This window comes from Octodon degus, unplaced genomic scaffold, assembly GCF_000260255.1.
Source record: "Octodon degus isolate 3935 unplaced genomic scaffold, OctDeg1.0 scaffold00146, whole genome shotgun sequence".
NCBI lineage: Eukaryota > Metazoa > Chordata > Mammalia > Rodentia > Octodontidae > Octodon > Octodon degus.
Window position 1 is genome coordinate 3,209,509 of NW_004524722.1, and position 26,150 is coordinate 3,235,658.

The 26,150-nt window shown below is 51.6% G+C and overlaps 3 protein-coding genes across 9 annotated transcripts in view; 2 read left to right on the forward strand and 1 right to left on the reverse strand.

The window, feature by feature from the left end:
• Positions 1-315: 315 nt before the first annotated feature.
• On the forward strand, positions 316-16,984 carry LOC101573267 (short transient receptor potential channel 2). The gene is made up of 13 exons (XM_012517095.2): positions 316-778; positions 1,724-2,443; positions 3,651-3,863; positions 5,027-5,191; positions 6,382-6,556; positions 10,770-10,970; positions 11,055-11,217; positions 11,442-11,534; positions 13,598-13,790; positions 14,465-14,592; positions 14,682-14,760; positions 15,593-15,728; positions 16,529-16,984. The coding sequence occupies exons 1-13, from the start codon at positions 764-766 to the stop codon at positions 16,918-16,920; spliced, it is 2,673 nt and encodes an 890-aa protein (XP_012372549.1). The 5' UTR covers positions 316-763; the 3' UTR covers positions 16,921-16,984.
• A 628-nt stretch (positions 16,985-17,612) lies between these two features.
• Art5 (ADP-ribosyltransferase 5) lies at positions 17,613-21,086 on the reverse strand. 2 transcript variants are annotated; one of them, XM_023702167.1, is made up of 5 exons: positions 21,043-21,086; positions 20,679-20,843; positions 18,662-19,391; positions 18,046-18,078; positions 17,613-17,961 (listed from the first exon to the last, which is right to left on the reverse strand). In XM_023702167.1, exons 2-5 carry the CDS (start codon positions 20,733-20,735, stop codon positions 17,858-17,860), a joined length of 924 nt encoding a protein of 307 aa, XP_023557935.1. In that variant the 5' UTR covers positions 20,736-20,843; positions 21,043-21,086; the 3' UTR covers positions 17,613-17,857. The 2 variants fall into 2 exon arrangements, with proteins under 2 accessions (XP_023557935.1, XP_023557934.1); XM_023702166.1 differs by having other exon boundaries at positions 17,613-17,964.
• A 1,713-nt stretch (positions 21,087-22,799) lies between these two features.
• Art1 (ADP-ribosyltransferase 1) overlaps positions 22,800-26,150 on the forward strand; it is a 26,243-nt gene continuing 22,892 nt past the window's right edge. For 3 of the 6 annotated variants that reach the window (XM_023702102.1, XM_023702105.1, XM_023702103.1), the window contains exons 1-2: positions 22,800-22,886; positions 24,131-24,263. The gene's annotated coding sequence lies outside the window, so the exon portion shown is untranslated. The remainder of the gene's footprint in view (positions 22,887-24,130; positions 24,264-26,150) is intronic. The other 3 variants (XM_023702104.1, XM_023702107.1, XM_023702108.1) reach the window with 2 other exon arrangements.

Sequence of the window (26,150 nt, forward strand, 5' to 3'; positions counted from 1 at the left end):
ACATAGCAAGTTCAAGGCCAGCCTGGACTACATAGCAAACTTTGTCTCAAACAACCAAAGTAAGTTAAGAGAACCTATCCTAGTCTGGGTGTGGCGGTGTACACCTATAGTCCCAGCATTTGGGAGCCTGAACCAGGATGATTGCTACAATTACAAGACCAGTGTGAGGGCCAGGGAGATGGCTGAGTAGAATAAGCGCTTCCCTGGCAAGTGCAAGGGCCTGAGTTCAATCCCCGGTTCCAGAAAAAAGAAAAAAAAACAAAAAAAAGAACAGTATGAACTATACAGTGAGTTCAAGGCCCACCTGAATTATTGAATGAGACCCTGTCTTAAATAAAAGAGAGAGAGAAAATAAAAATATCCTTCATCTACGTCCTCAGAGCTTTTATAGGGACCAGATAGGTTGACAAGGAATGGCTCTACGTGTGACTGTAGGACACTGGACAAATCCCATTCCTCATTTGTACAGTGTATTCAGACCAAAGCATCCAAGGTTCCCTCAAGCTATGACATTCCAAATTCTTCTACCTTCTTTGAGCAACAATGTACTCTCCCCTTTCCCAGAAGATTTCATTGTGTGACACTAACACAGTTCCCCTGGTCCCCAGGGTACCAGGGAGAGGGGGAGCAGCTGGTCCCAGCAAAGGGGGGGCCCAGGGCGGGGTTTTGAGTGGGTAGGAAACAGAATTCTCATTTCAGTCAGGGAGGCAGCCAGAGCAGGCGTTCAGGCCTTCAGCCCCTGCCTGCACAGGTGAATTCCACCATGGACCCCCTCATGGTAAGAGGCCCTCTGCTCCCCTACTTTACCTTCCCCTACCTCTACCTATCCTAATACCTTTCTAGCTATGAACAAAATAATCAGTTGGCCCAGAGTGGGGGTGGGGAGACCCTGGCTGCTTGTAGGTAGTATGTATCACCATGTCGGTGGAAGAGCCCCTGGAGGCCTAAGCGTGGGTCAGAACAAAAGAGCAGCGAAGATGAGAGTGGGCCTCTAGAAGAAAGGGACAGTGGTACTAAGGGAAGAAAAGCCCTGCAGAGTAGGTACGGTCAGACCAGTGATGGCTTGTGGGGAGGGGGGAACTGGCACCAACTGGTGACCCTGTTGAGAGTGGGGAATGGGGAAAGCCCAGTCCAGACACCCGCTTGTGTGGACTTGTCTGGACCTGCCCTAGAGAGCACTGGGGCCTTCAGAGAGAAGAGCAAGAGGATGAAGTCAACAAGGTGGGAGCTGGGGCCTAGCCGGCCCCATGTGGCTGCTTGCACAGCCCTTGCTTGAATGCCCACATGAGGCCCTACAGTGGGGGTGGGTGCCTGTGCATGTGGAAGTTGAGCTGAGGAAGAGCCCTCTCACTGTGAAAGAGCAGCTTGGCACTTCCTGACATAAGAATCTGTACAATAAAATGGTGAAAAGGGGCTGGTGAGATGGCTCAGTGGTCTACAGCACCTACTTAGAACAAGCTAAGCTAAGCAAGCACAAGGACCGTGATTCAGTCCCCCAGCACTACATGTCAGCCAGCCCCGCCCCCTGGTGGGCTGAGCTGGCCACACACACAAAATAAATGAATAAATAATAATAATTTTTTTTTTAAAATGATGAAAAGATGTTTTTTGCCAATGTGTGTTGTGGACAAGGAAGTCTAATGGTGGCTGAGCATAGAGGGCTCACAGCATAAGAGGGTTAAACAAATGGATAAAACTCAGGGTCCTGTCCTCCTGCATCCAGCCACAGCCTAACTGGACCGAGATTGTGAACAAAAAGCTCAAGTTCCCACCTCTGCTCCTGGGTGCCATCCAGGAGGGACGTCTGGGTCTTGTGCAGCAGCTGCTGGAGGCAGGGGCGGAGGCTGCTAGCAGCGGACCAGGTGGGCCCCTACGGAATGTGGAAGAGGCTGAGGACCGCTCCTGGAGAGAAGCACTCAACTTGGCCATCCGCCTGGGCCATGAAGCCATTGCTGACGTGCTATTGGCCAACGTCAAGTTTGACTTCCGACAAATCCACGAAGCCTTGCTTGTGGCAGTGGACACAAACCAGCCAGCAGTGGTGCGTCGCCTGCTGGCCCGGCTGGACCGAGAGAAGGGCCGCAAGGTAGACACCAAGTCTTTCTCTCTGGCTTTCTTTGACTCATCAATTGATGGCTCCCGCTTTGCTCCTGGTGTCACTCCACTCACCCTGGCCTGCCAGAAGGACCTGTACGAGATTGCACAGCTGCTCATGGACCAGGGCCACACCATTGCCCGGCCCCACCCCATCTCCTGTGCCTGCCTCGAGTGCAGCAACGCCCGACGCTACGACCTGCTGAAGTTCTCCCTGTCCCGCATCAACACCTACCGCGGCATCGCCAGCAGGGCCCACCTCTCTCTGGCCAGCGAGGATGCCATGCTGGCCGCCTTTCAGCTGAGCCGCGAGCTTAGGCGCCTAGCCCGCAAGGAGCCTGAGTTTAAGGTTAGTTTTTCACCATTCCCCTAGGGCCCCTGTATCAGTTCTTCCACAGGAGCAGGGCTAGGCCTGTGGTGGGTGTTCTGGGAAATGAGAGGCAACAGGAAGAGGATGAGGCCGACTCTGTTTGCAGGAAATCTTTTTACAAAGTCACAGTCCCACCCTGAGAAAGATTTCATTCTGACAGCAAAAATCCGTCACTTTAGGAGCATCTACACTTAAGGGATAGGCACAGCCACCTGCTAGGGCTGCCCTGGATCTATCTGAGGGAGAAGAAAGATCATAGTGGTATCAAGCAGCTGAGACGACAGACATGCGATTCAGTCTCTTCAGGGTACCTGCCATGGGTCTCTCCTGGAGCACTGGCCGGGACAGTCAAGCTTCCATCACGAGATGCTCCCAGGACTTAGCCCAGTGCCTTTAGAGACGGTGCTCAGAGCACTTCCAAACTTGGGAATGCAGAAAAGCTGCAGCTGCTGTGCTGAGGAAAGGCTCCCTGGAGGAGCTGCTGTTAAGCTTGGGTGCAGAGGCAGATGGTTTGGTACAAGTGACAGGGACAGTTTTGAAGTAAGGCATTAGCCCAGCAAAGGTTATGAGGCAGCTAAAGTGGAGATGGTGGTGAGTACAAAGGATACGCTAGCAGCATGTAGAATGCAGGGAAACTGAGTACCTAACCCAGTGTGACAATACCTGAGGGACAGTTGCAGGAAAGAGCCTGACCTGAAAGCCTCTCTGGGGAAAGGGCCCCAAGAAAGACCAAGGGTAGTATGAGTAACCTACCATATTCATTTCTGTGTGTCCTAAAACTGCCAGCGTGGTTCTCCTAGAATGTAAATTCAAAATAAATAAGTGAAAGGTATAAGGATTATACCTTATAGGTAAGGATTATATATAATCCTTATATATCCTTATAAGGATCATACCTTATAGGAAAGGTAGTTAAAGGGGGCCAGAAAATAATTATAAAAGGAAAGAACAGTACAAGGAACAGGCAAGGGTAACAAGGAATTGAAGTGACTTAACAGTGAGGAGGAGATACCACCAGATAAGCAAAAGGTGACACAAGAGTGACCTCCTTCTAGCGAGAAGGATAGATGAGGTAGCAGAAAAGAGAATCAGTGCAGAAGGTGATAGCCAGAGAGCTCCGAGAGAGCAGGGTGAGTTAAAGGCGCTGGATGCACAGGGTGGCTGAGACAAGGCCTCCTTCCCGCAGCCTGAGTACATTGCTCTGGAGTCGCTGTGCCAGGACTATGGCTTTGAGCTGCTGGGCATGTGCCGGAACCAGAGCGAAGTCACCGCTGTGCTCAACGACCTGGGCGAGGACAGCGAGACAGAGCCCGAGGCTGAGAGCCTGGGCCAGGCCTTTGAGGAGGGAATCCCCAACCTGGCGAGGCTGAGGCTGGCTGTCAACTACAACCAGAAGCAGGTCAGCTGGACCCTGTCCACCTCCACTCCCGCCTTGACCCATGCCCTCCCACCTCTAAATGTCTCCCCTCCAGCCCCACCAGATTTTTCTTCCTGCCCTCAAGACCTCAATTCTGAGCTCTTTTTCATCTCAGTCCTAGCAGGCAAAAAGAGAAGATCTCCTCCTCTTTTCTTACTTCACTCTAGGCCCTTCCCCTTGCCCTGTCCCTTAGAGGACCCATGATGCACCAGTGTCCACCTTCATTCACACTGTCCACCTTCAAGCTTTGTCTCTGGCCTGCTGAGTGACTTCAGTCCAGCCTTGTTCTGTTGTTAGACTTTAGTGCCTTACTCTATAGCAGGAGTAGAGTAAATCTCTCAGGAGGGCCGGGGATATGGCTCAGCACCATAAGCGCCTGCCTGGCAAGCATAAGATCCATAGTTTAATCCCGTATACCATATCTAGATAGATAGATAGATAGATAGATAGATAGATAGATAGATAGATAGAGTAGATCTCTCAAGGATTAAATACCCAGCGGTTCTTTTATTTTCCGTCTCATTAGCTAACTGTCCCCCAAGCTACAACATGCTCCATTTGTGGCTTCTGCCCCTTACTCCCCACTGTCATCCACCCTCAAAGAGACTAGCCAATTGGAACTCAACCTTTCCTTTAGAGTGGCCCCCCTGGCCCTGCCCATCCAAAACTGCAAACCTGCTTTCCCTCCACAGCCCAGGTGTGGTGGCAAATGGCTTTGACCCCAGCACTGGGGAGGCTAAGACAAGGGGATCCCCACAAGTTCAAGGGCAGCTTGGGCTATATAGCAAAGGCCTTGTCTCAAAAAGAAAAAAGCACCAAAGAGACCATTTAGACTGTTGTCCCAAATCTCTAAGAAGGCAAGGAACTCTGTGAGTTCTACCTAACAAGGCTTGACTTAGATTCAGGAATGTGGAGTCCAGGAAAATCTTCAGAGTTCAGCTTTCTCCTTCACAAACACGCTCAGGGAGGACAGGATCTGCCTGGAGTTGCATGGCAAGTGTGTTCCCTCTCTTCTGGGCTGGCTGGTGTGGGCAGAAAAGAAGGATGGTTCAATCTCTGTTGCAGGAAGTAAGAGCTCTGCAGCCACCTGGCCCCTGGTCCTCTCTGCCTGCTGGGTGCCCCTCTCATGCTCCATCTCTGCTTAGTTTGTAGCACACCCCATCTGCCAGCAAGTCCTGTCCTCCATCTGGTGTGGGAATCTGGCTGGCTGGCGTGGAAGCACCACCATCTGGAAGCTCTTTGTCGCCTTCCTCATCTTCCTCACCATGCCCTTCCTGTGCATCGGCTACTGGCTGGCACCCAAGTCCCGGGTACTAAGTATAAGATTAAGCAGCACTCATTTAGTGAGCACTTAGTTTACACCAGGCTAGGCATAATCCCAAATCTGGGTGCTTAGCAAATGTTCCTGTGCAGTGACTCAAAGTAGGTCTGGAAGGTAAACCTAGCACTTCTGCTAGGGATGAGGACCCTCAGGCGCAGGGAGTGGACCTGCTTTCTTTGTCCAGAGTACTCAGCAAACAGCAGGCAAGATTTCAGCTAAGTTCTGTCCGCCTCCAAAGCTTGATTTGCGTGTACAGCCCTCCATGCTCCTTCCTCAAGCATTTCCTCAAGACCCCTGTGTGAGCAAGGCATTATGGGATATAACAGAATAAAGGCTGTTACTGACAGCCAGATGAGGAGCAGGGTAAAAGAATCTGGGAAAAGAAATGGCTTGGGAGAAGGCCAAGGATAGGGAGAGCACACAGCAAGAGAGAAGCCAAGGCACAGTGAGCAGTGATGTGGGCGGGGCCCGGAGTCTGCAAGCCAGATGAGAATGGAAGTCTCACCTCCTGGGTTGAGGAAGCAGTGTCTCCACTGGCTCTGTCCTGAGGAAAGCCCCTCCTGCTTCTGGTAGGAAAGATGGGGGAGGGGAGGGGGCCAGATCCATGGCATGGTCAGAGAGCCTTCATGTGACAGTGTCCCTGGCTAGTTGGCCATGTTATTTTATGTGGTGGAAGGAACAAATTTGGGGTAGAAGTGAACAATTTACCTTTTAGCTTGCTTGAGGTGGTCCCTGTAGGATCCCAGGGACTTTACCTCTGTGACTGTCGGTTCCTGAAGAGATGAGACTAATACCAACTTCATATGATTGTTAAAAAGACAACAGGTAGGAAAGTATGGGACAACTGAGCATAGTGGCGCATATGTATAATCCTAGCACTCCGAGAGGCTGAGTCAGGAAGATTGTAAATTCAAGTCTAGCCTGGGCAACTGAGACCCTGTCTCAAAATAAATAAAAGAAGAGGGGCTGGGGAGGTAACTCAGTACAAAGGCCCCAAATTCAATCCCAAGTACAAAAACTATAGGTGCATAGGTCCTCATACATTCTCAGTAATGTCTGAATACATGAGCTGATGAAGCTGAGAAAAGCAGAGCCATGTGTGGGTTAACAGGCGAGCAGGGCTCCCAGGAGGGGAGACAAGGGGACAATGAGAGCCACGTTCTCCCACTTTCCCCAAAGCTGGGCCGCCTGCTAAAGATCCCAGTGCTGAAGTTCCTGCTTCATTCTGCCTCCTACCTGTGGTTCCTCATTTTCCTGCTGGGAGAGTCCCTGGCCATGGAGACACAGCTGAGCACCTTCCAGGGCCGCAGCCAGAGTGTCTGGGAGACTTCGCTGCACATGATTTGGGTCACAGGTACGCATTTGGGGCTCTGTAGGTGAGGCATTTCCCTTGGGGGCCCCTTACTGTCCTTCATGATAATCTCCCCAATTCCAAGGGACTTTGCTTCCATGGCTGTCCTCCCTTTGCCCCTCATCAGGGAATCCAGCCCTGTGGCAGACTCTCTGAACAAGGACCCCATCCTGCCCCTTCCCTAGCACTGATCACTACCCACCGTGGTGGTTCCTGTCTTCTCACAGTGAGATGCCTGCCCACAGCACCAGGTGGCCCCAGCTACATTTCCAGACAAATTATCCAGAGGTGTGGGACAGAAAGGCGCACAGACCAAGTGAAATGCTTGTATCGTACAATTAATGGCACCCTTAAGTTATGGAGCAGGATGGTGTCTGTGTGGGGAAACTGCCTTGGCACAACTTGGTCTGAGCGAGCAACAGCACAAGTGTGGCTGGGCACGGCCGTAGCTTGAAATTATCCTGATGAGCAGCCATGACTCTTCTGTGCGTTCTTTGGGCACAGAATATATGGAGCAGGCATGGGGGTCACCAGCGGGGAGCTGATTTAAGATCTCACAAGAACTGAGGGCCTCCTGTGCCTGTCTGTCCGGTGTATCATGAGCGTCTGGCATCTGTGTTCAGATTCTGTACTCGCCTGCCCATTCAACTTGTCACCCAGGCTACTAACTCATCTGTGCTGACACGTTTCATCTGTTCCATTGGTTTTCTGTTCCACATCAGAACCAAATTTTTTTAGGGGCCAGAGAGATGGCTCAGTGGAATAAGTGCTTCCCTGGCAAACACAAGGGCCTGAGTTCAATCCTTTGTTCTGAAAAAAAAAAAAAAAAAGAACCAAGTTTTTTAGCTTATTGGACTAAAGTGCCTGCTTAGGCAGAGCAGGTGGCTGGGTTCGATCCCTGGCCTGCCTGCCGGCCCTGCCCCCAGGGCGCGCTGGGACAGCGATTGAAACTGAGCATGGTGGCACACACCTGTAATCTCAGCTCTTGGGAGGCTGGACACAGGTGGATCGCTACGAGTCCAAACTACATAGTGAGACCCTGTAGATCCTGTAGACCCTTACTAAAAAATAAAAAGTTTTTAAAACCCCAAGTTTTCTCAAACAATTGAACAAACGTAGTTTACAGAAACCCCAGAGCTGCATGCCGCCCACAGCCTCTGGTTGGTTGGCTCACCTCAGCAGGCTGGACTGGGGCCCTCCCTCGGCTGTCCTCCCCACTTAGCTGCAGCTTAGTTAGCCATCTCCCAGGTCACCAGTATGTCAAGCCCAGTAGCCCTCCTTGTGCCAAGCTAGTCAGTGATGGCCAAAGAGAATTGGACCAGGAACCTTCGGGGAAAGAAACCAGGGCAGTGGCGAGGGAAGGCTTCTCAGCTCTTCCTTACTACACACGTATGGACCCGAGTGGAGATGAAGCCGGCACTCATCAGCCCAGAGCAGAGAGGCAGCCAGTGCAGTTCTGTGAGGGAAGAAAAGTCTTATAAGCACATAGAGCAAAACTCATTTATTCAGGCAATAAATGTTCGCTGAGGCCTGACCATGAGTGAAGCGAATGCATGAATGAGTTAAGCAGGGTTCTATCCAGTCAACACGTATTTAGTGAGCATCTGCCCCTGCACAAGGCACTCTCCTGCCCTACAGCACTCACTATAGCTCCTAGCCACACCATATGTGATCAAACAGTAAGAGCTGAGCGTGTGGTGCACACTCAAAAGACTAAGGCAGGAGGAATGCCACAAATTCAAGACCAGCCTGATCTATATAGTTCTTGAACTATACAGCAAGACCCTGTCACAAAAGAAAAGAAATACACAGTAAGTGATTGAATTTTTAAAATTTCTTACAGTAGACGACATTGCCATTAGTTTCCCTTAAAATAATTCCTCTGGCTCTGAGCACATTTATTCCATTGTTCTTGCCACTTTCTGAGGCAGGGCTGGGATTCCTCCTGGTTTGTTTGGTTTTGTTTTTTGTTGCTGTTGTTTTGGTTTGAGACTAGGTCTCACTATGTAGTTCAGGCTGGCCTTGAACTCACTATGTAGCCACGACTGGCCTCAAACTCTCAGTGATCCTCCTGCTTCAGTGACCCAAGTGCTGGGTTTATAGGCATGCACCACCACAACTGGCTCTGGAAAACTTCTTTCATGAGCATCTTTACAAGGTGTAATTTTTTTTTTTTTTTTTTGTGACAGGGGCTCACTGTGCAGCTCAGATTCCCCTTAAACTCATTATAGAGCCTAGCCTCATGTTGGACTCAGCAATCCTCCTGCCTTGGCCTCCCAAGTGCTGGGATTACAGACATGTACCGCCATGCCTGGCGTACAAGATGCTACCTAAAAACACACTGAGTACCTGAGTTCAATCCCCAGTTCCACAAAAAAAAAAAAAAAAAAATACACTGAGTGCGCTGCTAAGTGTCACACAAGGAAAAGCAGTCTTAGTGTGTCTTCAACCACCCTGTTCACTAGATAGGTGCAGTGTGACTTCTGGGTGTTTACCAAAGTCAAAATGATTGTGAAAGGTAAATATTTTACATCAGTTCAGGACATCGAGGCAGCCACAACACACAGCTAAAGGCATTCATATAAGAGGACTTCCAGAACTGCTTCAGCAAGTGGCAAGGATTGGACCAATGTTTTTGAACCAAGGGATAGTATTTTAAAGAGGATCAATGTATCTTTGCCTGTAATCATTTAACATTTTTTCAACATTCACCATATTGGGGACTGGGGAAATAACTCAGTAGAATAAGCACTTGCCTGGCAAGCGCAAGGGCCTGAGTTCAATTCCCAGTCCCGCCAAAAACAAAAAGCATTCACCATATTTTCTGATCATGCTGTGTTTCCCCACTTGTCTCTAGGCATTCTCTTTTTCATTTTTCCAACAACACAGACCCCTTCCGCACTGTCTTCTCACCTGGCTGCTCCCTCCTTCAGCCTCAGTTGTGTGTGTGGTTTTTAAAAATCATTTATTTATTTATTTGGGACAGGGTCTTGCTATGCAGCTCAGACTTGTAGTGATCTTCTTGTCTCAGCCTCCCCAGCGCTGGGATTTCAGGTGTGCACCACCATGCCCAGCTTTGGTGGTCTGCAGGGTGTGGGGCCCAGCACAGCATGTAATACCAGGAATCAAACACGGGTCCTTGCACTTGCCAGGCAGGCACTTAGACTGCTGAGCTATCTCCCCAGCTCCAGCCCCAGTTTAGATGTCACTTTCTTTGAAAAGCTCTCCCTGAGTCCCAGATCTGAGGAAGATCCATTCCTAAACAGCCCCTCTTACCCTGCTCCCCACCCTTACCGTGTGGCCCCTTGCCTGTCTCCCTCACTAGAATCTCAGCCCCACAAGGATAGCACTATGCTGTCTTTTCTACCACAGCACACTACTAACATGTGGTAGGAGATTAATGAATATTTAATTTGTCCTGGGCACTGGAGACAAGGACATGAATTAGACGCAATTCCTGCCCTTGAGGGGCTCTAAGTTTGGGAGGAAGATTAAGCCCACAAGAGAGACAACATCACAGAGATGTGAACAGGGCAGGGAGAGCACAGAGCAGGGATGGCTCACTCTCTCCATCTGCTTGGCTTCCAAAGGGTACAGAAGGGGACAGGAAGATAGCTCAGTGGCATAGGTGCCTGCCTGGCAAGTGCAAAGTGCCAAGTTTGATCCCTGGTACTGAAAAAAAAAAAAAAAAAAAAAAAAAAGCAGGGGGTGGGGGCTGAAAGGACATTTATTCCAAGCAGGGAGACAGTGAGTGAAGGGTGTGGTAGGAGCGCAGGTGTACAGATCACCTTCTTGAGGGGATCAGCTCCCACCCTCAAGCAAGGCCCCACAGAGACCGGGACACGTAGCAGGCTGACAGCTGGAAGCCCTTGCAAATCACATCAACATTCTTTAACTATTCACCTGTTATTCACTTAGCAGAGGGCAAGGAGAAGAGAGGTAGATCTCTGCCTCCCAGTACGGCCTCACCCAGGTGTCCCTCACATCAAGTGTCAGTTGCCTGTGGTCCTTGGTGTGGGTCACAGCAGCCCTGAGAAGCAACTGCATCAACAAAGAGCCTTTCTTTTCATGTATGATGATGTTGTACCTGGAGAGAGTACATGTTTGCATCCTGTTAGCTTCATTCCAGTGATGTTTTAGCTCTCCACTCCCCCATAATCTACCTAGGAGGAGGAGGGAGTTCTGCCCCACTCTGTCCTACCCTGCCTCTCTCCAGGCTTCCTGTGGTTTGAGTGTAAGGAGGTGTGGATTGAGGGCCTGCGAAGCTACCTCCTGGACTGGTGGAACTTCCTGGATGTGGTCATCCTGTCCCTATACCTGGCAGCTTTTGCCCTGCGCCTCCTCATTGCTGGGCTGGCCTTTGTGTCCTGCAGGGACAGCCCTGATGGTGCTGCCTGCCACTACTTTACCACTGCTGGTAAGTGAACTTGTGGCCCGCCCTCAGTCCCCTAGTCCTGGCTCTTCCTTGGCTCTCAGCCACTCCCTATCCGGCCCTGCACAGACCGAAGTGAGTGGCGCACCGAGGATCCCCAGTTCTTGGCCGAGGTGCTCTTTGCTGTCACCAGCATGCTCAGCTTCACCCGGCTGGCCTACATTCTGCCGGCCCACGAGTCACTGGGCACACTGCAGATCTCCATCGGCAGGATGATCGATGACATGATCCGGTGTGTACTGCCCCTCCTGCTTCCCGGCACTCTCCATCTGGCCTCCTGTGGGTCCTCAGCTCTTGTGTAGTGCTTCGCAGTTCTTAACGTGGGGTTGGGAGCTGATTCCCCTTAGCTAGGCGATCTCGCTACCTTGGGCTCCTGGTGGCCATCTCCCTTCCCAGAGCCTGGCTTCTCCCAGAGTGGAGGCCTGCTCTGACCCTCCCTCCCGCACCCCCTGCCAGCTTCATGTTCATCCTCATGATCATCCTGACCGCCTTCCTCTGTGGCCTCAACAATATCTACGTACCCTACCAGGAGACAGAACAGCTGGGCAAGTAAGCTGGGGAGAGGTGGGGCAGGAAGCGGCAGTCCCCAGCGGGAGTGTCTCTCTCCCTCCTTCACTCACTCAGTTCTTTCACCTGCTCATTTTCTCACTGATTCACTCTGTCCCTTGTTCATTCTTTTATGTATTCGTTTATTCACTCATTTCTTCCTTAAACTTTTCATTTTTTCCTACCACATTCCCTTTACCTAGTTTCAATTGTTACTATTTTGCTGCATCTGGTTATCTGTTACTGTATTTTTCCCCCTTAAACATTTAAAAGTTGGAAATATCATGACATTTCACTCCTAAACAGTACAATATGCCTCCTAAGAGGATAACAACAAAATCACTATCACATTAATTTAAAAATGTAAGGCCTGGGCTGGTGAGATGGCTCAGTGGTCTAAAGCACCTACTTAGAACAAGCTCAGCAAAGCACAGGGACCACGGTTCAATCGCCCAGCACCACATGCCAGCTAGCCCGCCCCCTGGTGGGCTGAGCTGGCCACACACACACACAAATAAATGAATAAAATTTAAAAAAAAAAATTAAAAAAAATAAAAATGTAAGGCCTGGAGGATGGGTGTAGCTCAGTGGTAGAGCACTCGCTTAGCATATGCAAACCCCTAAATTCAATCTGTAGGCCACACACAGAAAAAAAATTAATATTCATGCCATAATATTACTGTGTAATCCTTATTCAAATTGTCAAAAAAAAAGTGTAACACCTCAGCCAGTATTAGCACCAGGCATTACATTTTATGGTCGCATCTCTGGCTTTAATCTAGAGCTTGCCCACTACCTTCCTAACAAGAGCATGTGAACTTTTTTTAAGACTGGCACGAGTTTAGGACTTTTAATTTGTCCTAAAATCACTGAAGCAAACAATCATAAGACATTCTGCTTTGGTTTAAATCCCCCAACACATGAGAAAAAACTATTAAATAAACTTTCTTGAAGAGTGTAGACCAAGTTGTATTCTGCAGCTGGATTTATTTCTTCATGATTAAACTCAAGGAGTTTGGGCAAGAGCACAACCTAGTCAGCAGTGTGTACCTCCCTTTGCACATCTCAGTGGGGGCTTCTGAGGTCAGGGTGGCCCACTGGTGAGGCCCACTGGTCTAGCACACCACCCCACCGCAGATGCTGCAGAGGCCCTCTTAGCAACCGAGACATGTTGAAACATTGGCACTAAGTGCCCCCTGGAAGGCTTTCACCTGTGGCTTTAGATGACTCTTACCTGTCACATACAGTAGACATGAGACTGAAGGTTACTAGAAGCATTTGAAGGTTTACAAGCAGAGGTACAACAGATTGGGTCACTTTAGCTTCAAGAAAGAACTTTGTTGGCACAGTGCAGAGACAGACTCATCCGGAGCCCAGCATGAGTCTGCAGTAATCTCTGCTTGAACTGATACAGAGATAGAGAGAATAAGATAGACTCACAAATAAATCCAACAGGAAGGAAAATGATGAACACATTCTGCTGGAGGCAGGGAAGGTGGTTCAGGAAGGCTTCCTTCCTGGGCAGGGGTGGCGTGGACCTCCGTGTGCCCCATGCCACCATCCTCTCCCACCTAGACCGTTTCAAAAACTGGTCTCCAGACCTTCACTCATTCACCTCTTTCCTGACAGTCCACCCACAACCAATAAAACAATCTTTTAAAGTCAGCTATCACACCTTGGCCTAGAACTCCTCATAGCCTCCTCTTGTCCACAGACCCTGGTAAGGATCTTTGTTTTTGCTCTGCAGGATCCCCACTTACCTCACACGAGGCAGTCTCTTCTGGCCATCTTACCACCACGCTGCCCAGAACGTAGGGCCTTGGAGACAGAAACTGTACTTGTCTCTCTCACCCCTCTGTCCTTAGCACCTCCCGTGCTGCTGTGTGCTCAGTAAATATTGGTCGAGCAAAAGGTTGGAGCTCAGAAGTGACCAGAGTCTGGACCAGGATGGTCCCAAGGGCTCCATGGACACGTAATACTCTGCCTGGGTGCTGGAGGGTGAGGAGTGTGTCTAGTTGGAGCCTGGGCTTCCCACTACCTCCCTTTCCTGTCCTTTACTTGGCCAGTTTCAATGAGACATTCCAGTTTCTGTTCTGGACCATGTTTGGCATGGAGGAGCACAAAGTGGTGGACATGCCTCAGTTTCTGGTGCCTGAATTCGTGGGCCGGGCCCTGTATGGCATCTTTACCATCGTCATGGTCATTGTGCTGCTCAACATGCTCATTGCCATGATCACCAACTCCTTCCAGAAGATTGAGGTACGTGACACTGAGGCCAGATGAATGCTGGGAGATGAGTGAGAAGGGACCAGAGGGCAACAGAGTACAAAGAGCAGAGACACCCAGTTTCCTGCTCTGCTTCTGCTGTTGTCTTATTTTGTGACCTTGTTCCAATTTTCCTCTGTAAAATGAGGGTCTTAGTCGTGCTAGTGTCTGTGGCTACCAGGTGCAGTGCTCTTTCCACATTTTGCAAAGTAACCTGGAAGAGTAGATGGCAAAACAAGAGAGGAGGGGGGTTGGGGCTGGTGAGATGGCTCAGTGGTCTAAAGCACCTACTTAGAACAAGCTTAGCAAAGCACAGGGACCATGGTTCAATCCCCCAGCACCACATGCCAGCCAGCCCCGCCCCTGGTGGGCTGAGCTGGCCACACACACACACACACACACACACATAAATAAATAAAATTAAAAAAAAAGAGAGAGAAAGAGAGGAGAGGGAAGGAAGAGGAGGGGTTAGCTTGGCCAGAACTAGAAGGCAGGGGACAAAAGATAATGGGCGGAGGCAGAAAGGGGCGAAGCAGTGTGTGGGCAATAGATGAGGCTGGAGATGAGGAGGGGAAGAGCATGGCTCGTACACTGGGGAAAAAGTCCGACTGGGTGAGCAAGGGGGCCAGGCGTCGCAGCAGTCATGCAGCCCCTTCCTCTGGCCCCAGGATGACGCTGATGTGGAGTGGAAGTTTGCTCGCTCTAAGCTCTACCTGTCCTACTTCCGAGAGGGCCTGACTCTTCCTGTGCCCTTCAACATCCTGCCCTCCCCCAAGGCCTTCTTCTACCTTCTTAGGTAATGACCCCAGGGCTCTCATCCCAGCTCCTGCCCCATTTCCTCAGCCCTGTTCCCTGACTAACCTTCCTACCATCGAAATCTCTCAGGAGAATTTTCCGGCTCATCTGTTGTTGCTGTTCCTGCTGCAGAACCAAGAAGCCAGACTACCCCCCAATCCCCACCTTTGTAAGTACCTCACTTGTTTGCTGTTGGTCTCCCCCACACCAGCCTCAACTGCATTCCCCGCACTACCCAGTTATATGCGTGTGTCTTTCCAGCTGTGTTCCCCAGAAAGGCTGTTCCCAGTTCCCACTCTCTCATGTGCTTCCGATTTCCTTCTTCCTGGCTCTGGCCATTTCCTAAATTTCTAATCCTGTGCCATGCAGCCTAAACAACAGTCCATGCCCCCCCCCCAAACCACAGGTACCCTCTAAGCTTCAGATGAACTGTGCCAAGGTTGGAGGACCAGAGCTCTAGCTTAGTGGCACAGCACCTGCCTGGCAAGTGTGAGGTCCTAAGTTCAGTTCCTTTTACCAATAATATATATATATGGTGGAATTTTTCCAAAAACATTAAAAAGTCAAGGTTAAATGCCCACCATTTGAGAAATTAAAAGCCTGACAAAAGCCTGAGACAGGAGGGTGTGCATCTAAGCCCACTCACTTACCTCTCAATATCTGCTCCCTAATCCAGTGGCTGGGCATGACTGCCCCTACTTAATTCAGATCAGTGTGACTACCAGGTGTGTACAGGGTTATCCCTTCTCTCCTCCACCTCAAGCCTTTACCTCTGCCCCTTGGCTCTCTCAGTCAGGTCTTCCCTAACTTCTGGTCCCTTTCCTTCTGCTTCCCAGGGCTCCACTGTGAGATAGAGGTACACCAGCATCTAGGTCTGTGGCCTATAGGGACCAAAATGTCTGCACAGACTTTTCCTTGGTCTTTCGTTGCCAGAACTGGACAGTGATTAGAGGAAGGCTGGGGGTGGAGAATCTCCCTCACCCTCCTGTCTTCCCATTTAGGCCAACCCAGGGGCTGGGGCTGGCACCAGGCCTGGGGAGGCAGAGCGAGGATCCTACCGCCTTCGTGTCATCAAGGCTCTGGTGCAGCGCTACATAGAAACAGCCCGGCGTGAGTTTGAGGAGACCCGACGGAAAGGTTAGTCATTCATCTCCAGTCCTGTTGCTTGATCAAGTAAGATAAATTCCACCCAGACCACACCCCTCCCTCCACCTGGACCCTGCCCTTGGAAACCGTAACCTGCATAGTGTGGTCCCTCACACTCAGTGACCCTGTGACCCCTTCGAGTATTTATTCATATACTTCATTTCCTTATATTTCCTGCCTTGGCCCCTGTATTCATTTATTCTCTCATTCACTCATGCACTTATTTACTCATTTCTCCAGCATGCATTGCTGTGCCCTCCCTTGTTCCGGGGTGTGCCTTGGAGGGGGCTGACACAGAGTGAGGCTTGCAGTACAGAGAGAAATGACCAGACATCATGCTGGACAGGAAGGGCTCACCTGGGAGACACAGGCTGGAGAGAGCCCAGAGGACAGAAAGAGCCATGGTTCTGAGGGGACTGGGCCGGGAGAAGTTGGAGAAAGGCCAAGTAGAATGTGAAGTGGGCCTGAAGGATGGACGGGTAGGAGCTCTCAGGGACTGGCCTGGGGAGGTGAGAGCGCTGCAAGGGTGAATGTGCAGATCTCCACTCATTAAGCACTCCCACGTGACTCCCCACCCTCCTCTGGCCCCAAGACTGTCTTTACACCACCCAAAGTCACCTCCTTCCCACCACTACTCAGATCTATCAGCCCCAGATTCTGCGCCCCACCCAACCCCTCATCCTTCCCAGTCCCCCTACCTCAAAACCCCCAGACAGTGTCCCTGGAGTTCTGACAAGGGTAGCAGTACTGGGTTTTCTGAAAGACCTCCTCTCAATGCTCCTCCTCCCCAGATTTGGGCAACAGACTGACAGAGCTGACCAAGACCGTGTCGCGGCTGCAAAGTGAAGTGGCCAGTGCACGGCGGACCCTGGAGGCAGGAGGGATACCCCGGCCTCCTGATGGTGCAAGCATTCTCAGCCGCTACATCACCCGAGTACGCAACAGCTTCCAGAACCTGGCCCCCCCAGTTGCCGAGACCCCAGAGCTGATCATCCCAGGGACTGTGGGGACCCAAGACTCTTCAGAAAGTGGGGTGCAAGCTGCAGGCGAGGCTGGGACTCCAGCTTCTGGAGAGGATGGGCTCTCCTCCTCTACTCATGTGCTGGTGCACAGGGAGCAAGAAGTAGAGGGGACCAGGGACCTGTACCCAGAGAAGGATTCAGAGACCGAGAGGGGCTCCTAAACACAGTGCGAAGTGCAACAGCCCAGTTGAGTGGGGTGAGGGTTAGTAGGAGCCTCTGCTGCTTTCTTGCCCAAATAAAGATCCTGACACGGATGGTGGATGGCTCTAGAGCAGATGAGAACCCGTGTGTGTGTGTGTGTGTGTGTGTGTGTGTGTGTGTGTGTATTTTACATAAGGGTCTACAGGGTGTTTAGGGTCTCACTACTAGATCGGATTTGTAGTGAGAATCCCTATCTCTCAATGTTTTCAAGTCCACTCCTGCCCCTCAGTGGACCCTGTGTGAGCGGAGCAAAGAGAAACAGCGTGCTCTGGGGTTCCAGGGGTCTTGGGCTCAGAATCTTATTTTGGGCTTCCTCAAATCTTCAGTAGAAACAGTTCTGAGCTAGGGAGCAGCAGGCTCGGGAAAGAAGATGCCTGGTGTCTGACCCTGAGCAAGCTGTGTCCTTCCTCAGCCTTGCATTCCTCAGTAGTCACAGACATGCTGAGGAACCCTTCTGTCCCCTTCCCACCTTCCTGGTTGTGAGGACTCGCTAGTTATTAAGAGCTTCTCAGTTTGCAAGCTACAGCTTGTGACAGGGGACTTTGTTTGAGGTTATCAGGAAGTTACTTTTTAATTCTTCAGGCATGAGCCTGGCAAGGGCAGGCGGTCCAGTATCAGAGAATGAGCCAGTCATGAAATTCCATGTCTCCACACTCAGCACTGTTTAATGGAGTGGCCACCACAGTACTTCCCCTGCTTGTCCCAGAAAGTCCCCACCATACAGTGGGACTCCCTCAACCCTGCTATGGCCTCAGGTCTCCCCAAACCTGGACTGGGGAGATGGCTGCTTGGGCTAGGTCCGAAAGCATGCTCTTGCTTCTTGAGGCCATTCGAAGCCCCTCTTCTTCACATGAAGCTCACCAGTTCCCAGGATCCCTGAGTGACAGTGTTGGGCTTTCAGGGCCCAGCTCCTGAGAGCTGGAACCTCCCAGGGCCCAAGAATGGGGTCTTCCAGGAGAGCAGAGGGAATGCCCCTTCATAGGATGACTCCGACTGCCCAACTGCTAGAGAAAGAAGAAAAAACAGTGAAAGGGGTCAGTTGGGGAATTGAAGCAGCTGACAGAGGATGCAGGAAGGTGACCCACCTGGTATAGATACACAGTCCCGCCTCTTCTGCCCTGCAATAGACAGCTCGGTGAGACATGTACCTGGGGTCCTTCCCACCAGGCCAGGACGTGGGAGGGGTCCCCCTCTCCATCTTTCCTTTCACCTAAAAACAAACTTCTGACTTCCCTTTCCCCTCCCCTCCCCAGGAAGTCCTTTCCCACTACCTATCCATCCCTGCTCCCACCCACACCCAGTTACTCTTCCATTCAATCCCTTCCTCAGCCCTTGGGAACAGAGCGTTTGGGTCCTGTCAACCCCATTGAGCCCAGGGCTTTCTGAAACCTAAAGCTGGCTGTACTCTTGACTCTTTACTCTGTTATACAACTTCCTTAACCAGGCTCCTTCGGTCTAGGAGACTGTGTAACAGATGGAACTTTTTGAAAACATAGAGCCTCATCTGGGATTATTCAGGGACCTAGAAAAACACTTATAGGACCTGGCAGACTGATTCTCAGAGGACAACGGTAGCTCACTACCAGCATCCAACTTTCACCATAAAGCAAGCAGGTCTGGGAAGGCTCTGGGGACCACGTGGGGACCTCCTGGCCTGTCTGACCCACCCTGCCAGTCCTGCATGCCCCGTGCACAGCTCACCACCCAGATATGCGCAGTTAAAGTGGCTGCAGGTTTGGTTATAGCTCCAGAGAGTCACTATGTTCCGGGTACCATCGTGGGAGAACCCAGTGACCAAGAAGACTTCATGGGGGGGTATCAGCACTTCACGCTCTTCAGGGAAGACAGACAAGGCCTGGATAGAGGCCCCAAAGCAAGTCCTTAGAGAGAAGAAGGTGGCATTACCAAACCTGCGTGCCACTGCCTCATCCAGGGAGCTGGAGGCAAACTGGCCAAAGCGGACCAAGTCCCCAAGCCTCCTGGGTTCAAACTGAAGGCTGCCCACACCTCGAAACACCACTGCCCCAGGTTCCCTGCTGCAGCCTCCATGGCCGCGAAGCAGCTGCAGGGCTTGGGTCAGGTAGAAATGCAGGGCCTTGAAGGGGAAGTGCCTCAGGTAGTGCTCCCGGGAGCCACCACCTGTGCGCACAGCTTGGTTTAGCTCCCAGTACAAGGTGTTAGATGAGTTGGTATAGACCATAATGGCTATTCCATGCTGGGCTTTGAAGCCAGGGGGCAGAGTGAGCCCTCGACGCCGGTGCTCCCAGGCCTCCTGGGCTGCCTCCCAGGACTCCCGCAGCAGGGCATGGTGGGCCATCTCCTCTTTTAGCAGGGCAGCTGCCTTCTCTTCCATGACCTCCGAGCAGCCCACATAGGCATCATCGAAGGTATCTGGAGCCAGGCCCAGGGGCAGGATGGGAACAGCCTGGGCCTATGGATGTAGGGAAGAGAGGAGCCACAACAGGAAAGAATGTAAGTTCATAGCACTGAACGGGGGTCCTGGTGGCAGGCCCGCTCAGGCACACAGACTCTCCTTCCTTTCTTTTTCAGTACAGGAGATAAAACCCAGAACTCCTTGCACATGCTAGGAAAGCACTCTACTGCTGAGCTATATCCCAGCCTTTCTTAGTTTTTATTTTGAGACATGGCCTGCCTAAGTTGTGCATACTTGCCTTGAACTTGTGATCCTCCTGCCCCAGGCTCTCAAGTGGCTGGAATGGCAGGTGTGTGCCACTGTGCCCAGTGCAGAATCTCATTTCTCTGCCCAAACATCTGGCGTATGCAACTTGGCAAGAGCCTAATCAGAGGCATAAACAACACAGGCTCCAGACTGACATGGCTCCAAGCACCACCTAATAGCTGTGGGATCTTGGAAAGCCTCAACTTTTCTGAGTTTCAGATTCTCCACCTGTAAGTGAAGACACTTAAGACCTCACAGAGATATTGTAAGGAGAGCGCAAAGGTCACCTTTGCACAATCTCAAAGCTATCCTGTTAGAAATGTTTCTACACGCAGTGGGAAGGTGGGGCTAAATGACTCCAGACATTTTCTGGCTCTAAGACTCAGTCCGCTGACAATAAACATTGAGCCAGCGTCCAGCGTCCAGTGTCCAATTAACTGCCTGGCCCCATTTTTGCCTCTCTCCTCAGACTCTTTCCCACTTATCCTCTGAGAAGCCTCTGTGAGTACTCAAGCACTATTCGAAATCACTGTCAGTCTGAGATTCCTCAGTTTTCCTCTGCTTCAGACATAGCTTATAACCTGCCAGACCTGGTGGCGCATACACAGAATCCCTGCGCTCAGGAGGCTGAGGCAGAAGGATCACCCAAGTTCAAGGCCAGCCTGAACTACGTATCAAGACCCTGTCTCAGATAAAACCAAACAAGAAGCCCTTTTCCGAAGCTTGGGAGTGAAGGGGCTTGCAAGTAACCAATGGGGCTTATGTGGGCTGAACCTGTGATGGGAGATGAGAATCAGGGAGGAAAAAGTGGGAGGCTGCCCCCTAGGGCTGGGTGATACAAGGAGCTAGGATCCCAGGTGGAGCTGTGGTCCTCGTGGGCTCTGGGACAAGGAGGGGGAATGTGAGTTTCCTAAGGGATGCAAGTTCCCGGGAGGAGGGGGATTCGGTCCGATGGACTCACAGAGAGGTCACTCCCCAGTGCACCTCCTCTGCGCCCCAGCAGTCCCCTTGGTGGCAAGGGATGGTTCCCTGAGTTACCTGCCAGAGGGTGTGGAGGCCAAGGCAGCTAAGGGTGAGCAGCAGAGCTTCCAGCATCCTTCCTGGAGGAACCTTGCACGATGAGGTCCTGGTGAGGGGGGAGTCCTGCAGCGGTGGGGTCCCAGCTTCGATGGGCTCAGCTTTCTTCCTGCTGCTTGAAGGGTCCTGGGTTCAGGTCCGACAGGCCAGGGCTGGCGTGGGCGTGGCCTGGGGCGTGGCCACGGGTTTTATTGTCCAGAGCACAAACCTGACTCTCAGCAGGCGACCCCAGCCCAGAACCCCCGGCCCCGGGATGTTTTGCCGACGGGAAAAGGGGGCGTCGTAGGGCTCCGCCTGGAATGCGGACCCGGGACCGAGGACCCACCTGGAGGTTGTGAAGCCGAACCGGCAGGAACGTTGGTGCTTGTGGCGGGCGCGGCGCTCTCCACGGATTGCCACACAAAGTCCCCGCGGCTAACTATAGCCCCAGGGCGGTAACCCGACACCCGCCGCCCAACAACAGACGCGGGCGTGGGGAGCGGGAGTGGCGGAGTGAGGGGCTGGGTGTGAAACTCCCCTGCCAAGGACGGTGGGCTCCTCCTCCTGGACCCTCGCGGCTCCGCGAGGCCAGGTTCAGGGAGGAACTTGAGAGACTGCCTCCCCGGGGCCCTGACCCGGCCCGCCCGGACCCCGGACCCCACTGCTGGGCAGCCGCGCGAGGGTCGCCCCGCGGAGCCGCCGCTCTCCAGAAGGGCCACGCGTGCGCTCGCTTATTTGCATACGATTTGCATGTGGCCCGCGAGTTGGGTTACGCACTCGGCGAAGGCACAGCCCCTGTTGCCCGCCCTCCTCTTCATCCTATGCACCTCGGGTAAATCGGGTATAGAGTTCTAGCCTGGGGTCTCAGGGCCCATCCCAGCCCCCTCCCCAAACCTCGCTGTGATCTCACACTCTGGTAACCCCATGTTTGTAAACACTAGCTTCCTGTCCCCGCTCCACTGGACCAGGTTATAAATAACCTGGCGCTGAATTTTGGAGGCCCAATTAGGGGTAACTGGAGAAGGGGACTGCAGAGGAATCAGTAGGTGGCCGGGGCGGAGCTTCCCGCCGGAGCCTGGAGGAGGGGTGTCCTTCCCCAGCAGGAGGGCTCCTGAATGTCAGGATCCCCGAGATACTGCCTGCGGGGCGAGGCTGGGCCTGGCAGGCTAGACATATCCAAAGAACTCCGTCCTGGTCCCCATCTCTTCTGTGTCAGACAAAGTTTCCTTCGCCCAGAAGCCTGTTTCATTTGTTTGTTTTATTCTTTTCGCCAAAACCCTTCCAGAAGACAAAAAAAGAAGAGGAAATGTGTCCCAAGACAGAGTGTGGAGGAGGATGCTGCAAAAGAGTGGCTTCCCCTAGAGTGCAAGACAAGTCCTAGACCAGCCAGCCAGGACTCACTCTCCTGATCACGGTGCTTGGGGAAAAACCGCACCTCACCTACACATCCTGCCTACCCCTCTCCCTAGCGAGACCTGAGAGTTTAAGGTTGTGGGGACAGGAGCTACAGTGAAGGACAGCTGGCCCTGCTGGGACAACCCCTGGAGCCAGACTAAAGGGGTGGAGCAGGGACACAGGCATAGTCCTCTGCCCTCTGGCTTTGGGGATTGTGTTCCCCATCCTAGGACTGGCAACCCCCACAAAGCCCCAAGAGATAGTCAAATATAGTCCTGGGGCAGGGCGGATCAATCTGGGACACAGGCAAGTCACAGCTGGAGCTGGAGATAGAGTCCCGGCCCCTTAGTCCAAATCTCTCTTTGCACCTCAAATGAGTCTCAATGCTCACAAGGAAGACGCAAATGTAAGGAGATGGTCCTGGGGCCAGGGGTGCTACAGCCACCTCTCTTTTCTCTCCTGGGCTGACCAAAGGGAGGACTCAACCTGCTGGGGAGGATGTAGTTGTCCCAGCAGGGATCTGCCAGGCCTCAGCCCACCTTCTCTCAGGCAATAGGGCTTTTTCTTTTTTCATGGGGAGAGCATAGGCCCTGGTCAGACTGGGCAGAGGCTAGTGCTCTGAAGTGTTGAGGAAACATCCAGAAATAGATGGGGGAGTGTCACATTTCTGAGCAGCTGTGTGGGGGAGGTAAAGGGGTAGAGAGTTGACAGTATAAAGGAGGAACCTGTCCTCACCCTTCCCTGGTGACCGTTGCAGAGACCAACACCAGCTTCCCCACCCTGGAGAAAGCCTAGGTAAGGGGCTTGCCACCCTCCTCCTGGATGAGGGGCAGGAAGAAGGTTTTTTGAGGGAATTAATGGGCTTTTAGGAGTCATAAAGAAAAGTTTAAAATTTGATGGAGAGGTCTGGGATACCTAGGAAGGTTTGGGGACATGGAAAATTTGGGGGCTCTTGGGGAGAGATTCAGGATCACATTCTCAAAAGAGAATGCTCAAGCTGGCCATAGTGGTTAAGACCTGTAATCCCAGTACTTGGGAGGCTGAGGCAGGATGGCCTGAACTGCATAGCGAGACCCTGTCTCAAAAAGACAAAAGAGAGGGCTGAGGAGATAGTTTGGCAATGTAAGCACCTGTCTGGCAAGTGCAAGGTCCCAAGTTTAGTCCTCTGTACCACATGCTGTGATGGCCCCAGAAAGTTGGGCAAGCCATATTGGCCACCCAAACCAGGCATGGTGACTCACACCTGTGATCCCAGTGCTGGGGAGGCTGAAACAGGAGGATCACTACAGGTCTGAACTGTGTAGTGACACCCTGTATCAAAAAAAGAGAAAAACAGTGAGAGAGAGAGAGAGAGAGAGAGAGAGAGAGAGAGAGAGAGAGAGATCGGAAGGGGTCTGGAAGAGGAGAAATGACAAGAGAATTGCACTGAGTAAGATGAAAGGAAGGACAGAGAAAGGGCAGAAACCTTGATCTGCCATGTCAGCTGGGCCCAGAAGGCCTCCCAGACTCGGCAAAGATTCTGGGGGTGCTCATCTGTGCCTGCCCTGGGCTGAGCCCTGAGGATACAGGATGGAATCAAATGTGTCCCTGGCCTCAAGGAACTCATGGGCCAGGAGGGGAGATGGGACACACACAACGGCAGTGACAGAGGACAGCAGAGGGTGTGCAAGTGCAAGGAGTCAGAGGGCTTCTTGAAGGGGCCACCCTGGGCTAAGCCTTGAAGAGCAGGCAGCCAGGAGAAAGGCTGCCCAAGTTGGGGGGGAACAGCAGAGCCCCATGTGGAGCTTTGTTCCATACCAGAGAGGCCAAACTCGGTTGGTGGAGCGCTAGGCTAAGGGGTCCACAGAGGCCTCAAAGACCAGGCTGAAGAGGTTGGATAGAACAAGCTGTCCAGGTCCTTGTTCTGGCCCAGGAATTGGCCCAGAAAGTTTATATCTGTAATTCCATGGAAACGTTTCTGGTATTCTAGTGAGTTAATTTCAACCTGCCACCTCCGTGCAACCAATGGTGAGAATAAAGACACTAAGGTGTATTTGTAGTTCCCGGAGCGAAGGGGTACAAAGTCCAGGCATGACAATGGCTGACTGGAACAAAGGCCTGGACCCAGGCTTGATTCACCCACGAAGAAAGGAGCAGCTTGAGATGAGTGACTGTGAGGGTGGTGAGAAGTAGGTGAGTGCTGTGAGCTGGATTATGTAGGGGACCTGAAGTCACCTCCGCAATATGCAGAGAGAAGGATATGCCGAAAGAGTAATCTGCATAATATAACTGAAATAGTATCTAATGTTTTAGGGTCGGTGCTTCAGCTCTGATGTGTGATCTTTTATGCTCTGGGAGGTCATAGCCTCTGGAGGCTCAATCCTAGCCAACGGAGTGCTACCTCACCTCAGCTCATGTTTTATTTGGGAGCTACTTGGGGCTGGGTAAACACCACCCTGTCATCTTTGCTCCAGCGCCTCAGCTGGACTGATATGCATTGCTTAAGGCCAATTAAAGGGATAAGGAAAAGTCCTAGCCACCGCTGCACACATCAGTAATGGAAATAGGGCCAGGTTCAGTCAAAATGGAGACACTTGCTCCTCCCTCAGTCACCACAGTTGGACTCTGTCCTAAGGGTTCTTCTGCTTTCTAAAAAAGCATTATACATTTTTAGTGTGTATTCTGAAATATTTCTTCCAGTCAGTTTTAGCACAGAGTTTTCAATCAGGAAAGAAAAATGAAAACGACCAGAACTGAGCTTTAGGAACCGCTTTCCCCACTCTGCAGCCCTGATCTAACAGGGGTGACCGAAGCAGCACAGCTGGAGGAGGCTGTGCAAGCCAGAGCAGGACTAGGGGTGTGGGGTGAGCGGGGAAGGAGGAGCTTGAGGCATCCAGCACTCAGTGGCAGCTACAGTAATGTTTGATCAATGACTGAATAACAGGCACCCAGATGACCACCATGGGTGACTGGGTCCTCTTGCGGGGATGACATGTTACATGAGGCCCTTCTGATGGTAAGTGAATAGGAACTACCCCAAGCTAGATTAAGCCTTGAGGTTTTTGTTTGCTTTTTTTTTGGTACAGGGTCTACAGGGTCTCACTAAGTTACTCACATTTATAATGATCAGCCTGTGTCCAGCCTCCTAAGAGCTGGGATTACAGGCATGTGCCACCATGTCCAGTCTCAACTGCAGGCTCAGTGTGCCACAAGGGCAGGGCCGGCACAGCAGGCCAGGATCAAATCCTGGCCACTGCATCTGCCTAAGCAGGTGCTTTAAACCACTAAACTATTTGGCTGGCCCTTGTTTGCTTTTTTAAAATTGAGACAAGGTCTCACTCTGTAGTCCGGTTGGTCTTGAACTCACTGCAGCCCAGGCTGGCTTTCAACTTGTGGTCATCCTCCTGTCTTAGCCTCCCCAGCGCTGCTGATATTATAGGCTTGTGCTACCACTCCAGCTTTCAAAGAAAATTTATCACAATGACACCAGGGCATTTCCCAGAGTCCAAAGGCCAGAAGCAAAGAGCTCTTTGTAACCCAAGGAATATGCTGGCTCCATGTGAGGTTTGACTTCGCTTACTCCTACTCTTGTCTTTCCTCTTTCCCTGGGCATCTTGTCCCTGCTCTGACTTCAATATGCCAACCCTTCTCATTACCCATCTGCTACCTCTTGAGCATCTGCCCCTGGAGAGTTAACCTTTGCCAAAGTGAGCTCACCATTTCACCTCTGAGCCTGACCGTTCATTCAATGCTTTTTTTAAAAATTTGTGTGTCTGATTCATTGCACTTAAAAATCATGGTCTTGAGCTCCATCCATTTACCTAAAAATGTATGCTTCTTTATGGCAGAGTGGAGTAGTACTTCACTGAGTATAAACCCATTTGCTTTGTCCATGTATCTGTTACTGGGCCTCTGGGCTGCTTCTGTGATTTAGCTGTTAAAAACTGTGCTGCTATCAACAAGAGCAGGCATATAGCACTGTGGTATGATGCTTTTAACCCTTTTGGAAAGATAGCTAGAAGGGCAACAATTAGGTCAAATGGAACCCCTAGTTTTAGTGTCTGGAGAATTCTCCATATT

What these genes read in the sequence shown, in the direction of transcription:
- LOC101573267 (XM_012517095.2), top strand. An exon ending in ATGATCGATGACATGATCCG is followed by an intron (nt 11,218 to 11,441) that starts GTGTGTACTGCC and finishes ACCCCCTGCCAG; the next exon opens with CTTCATGTTCATCCTCATGA. An exon ending in TGAGGAGACCCGACGGAAAG is followed by an intron (nt 15,729 to 16,528) that starts GTTAGTCATTCA and finishes CCTCCTCCCCAG; the next exon opens with ATTTGGGCAACAGACTGACA.
- Art5 (XM_023702166.1), bottom strand. Translation starts at nt 20,735, where the DNA reads ATGCTGGAAGCTCTGCTGCTCACCCTTAGCTGCCTTGGCCTCCACACC. An exon ending in GCCTCCACACCCTCTGGCAG is followed by an intron (nt 19,392 to 20,678) that starts GTAACTCAGGGA and finishes CTACATCCATAG; the next exon opens with GCCCAGGCTGTTCCCATCCT. An exon ending in TAACTGCGCATATCTGGGTG is followed by an intron (nt 18,079 to 18,661) that starts GTGAGCTGTGCA and finishes TGTCTATTGCAG; the next exon opens with GGCAGAAGAGGCGGGACTGT.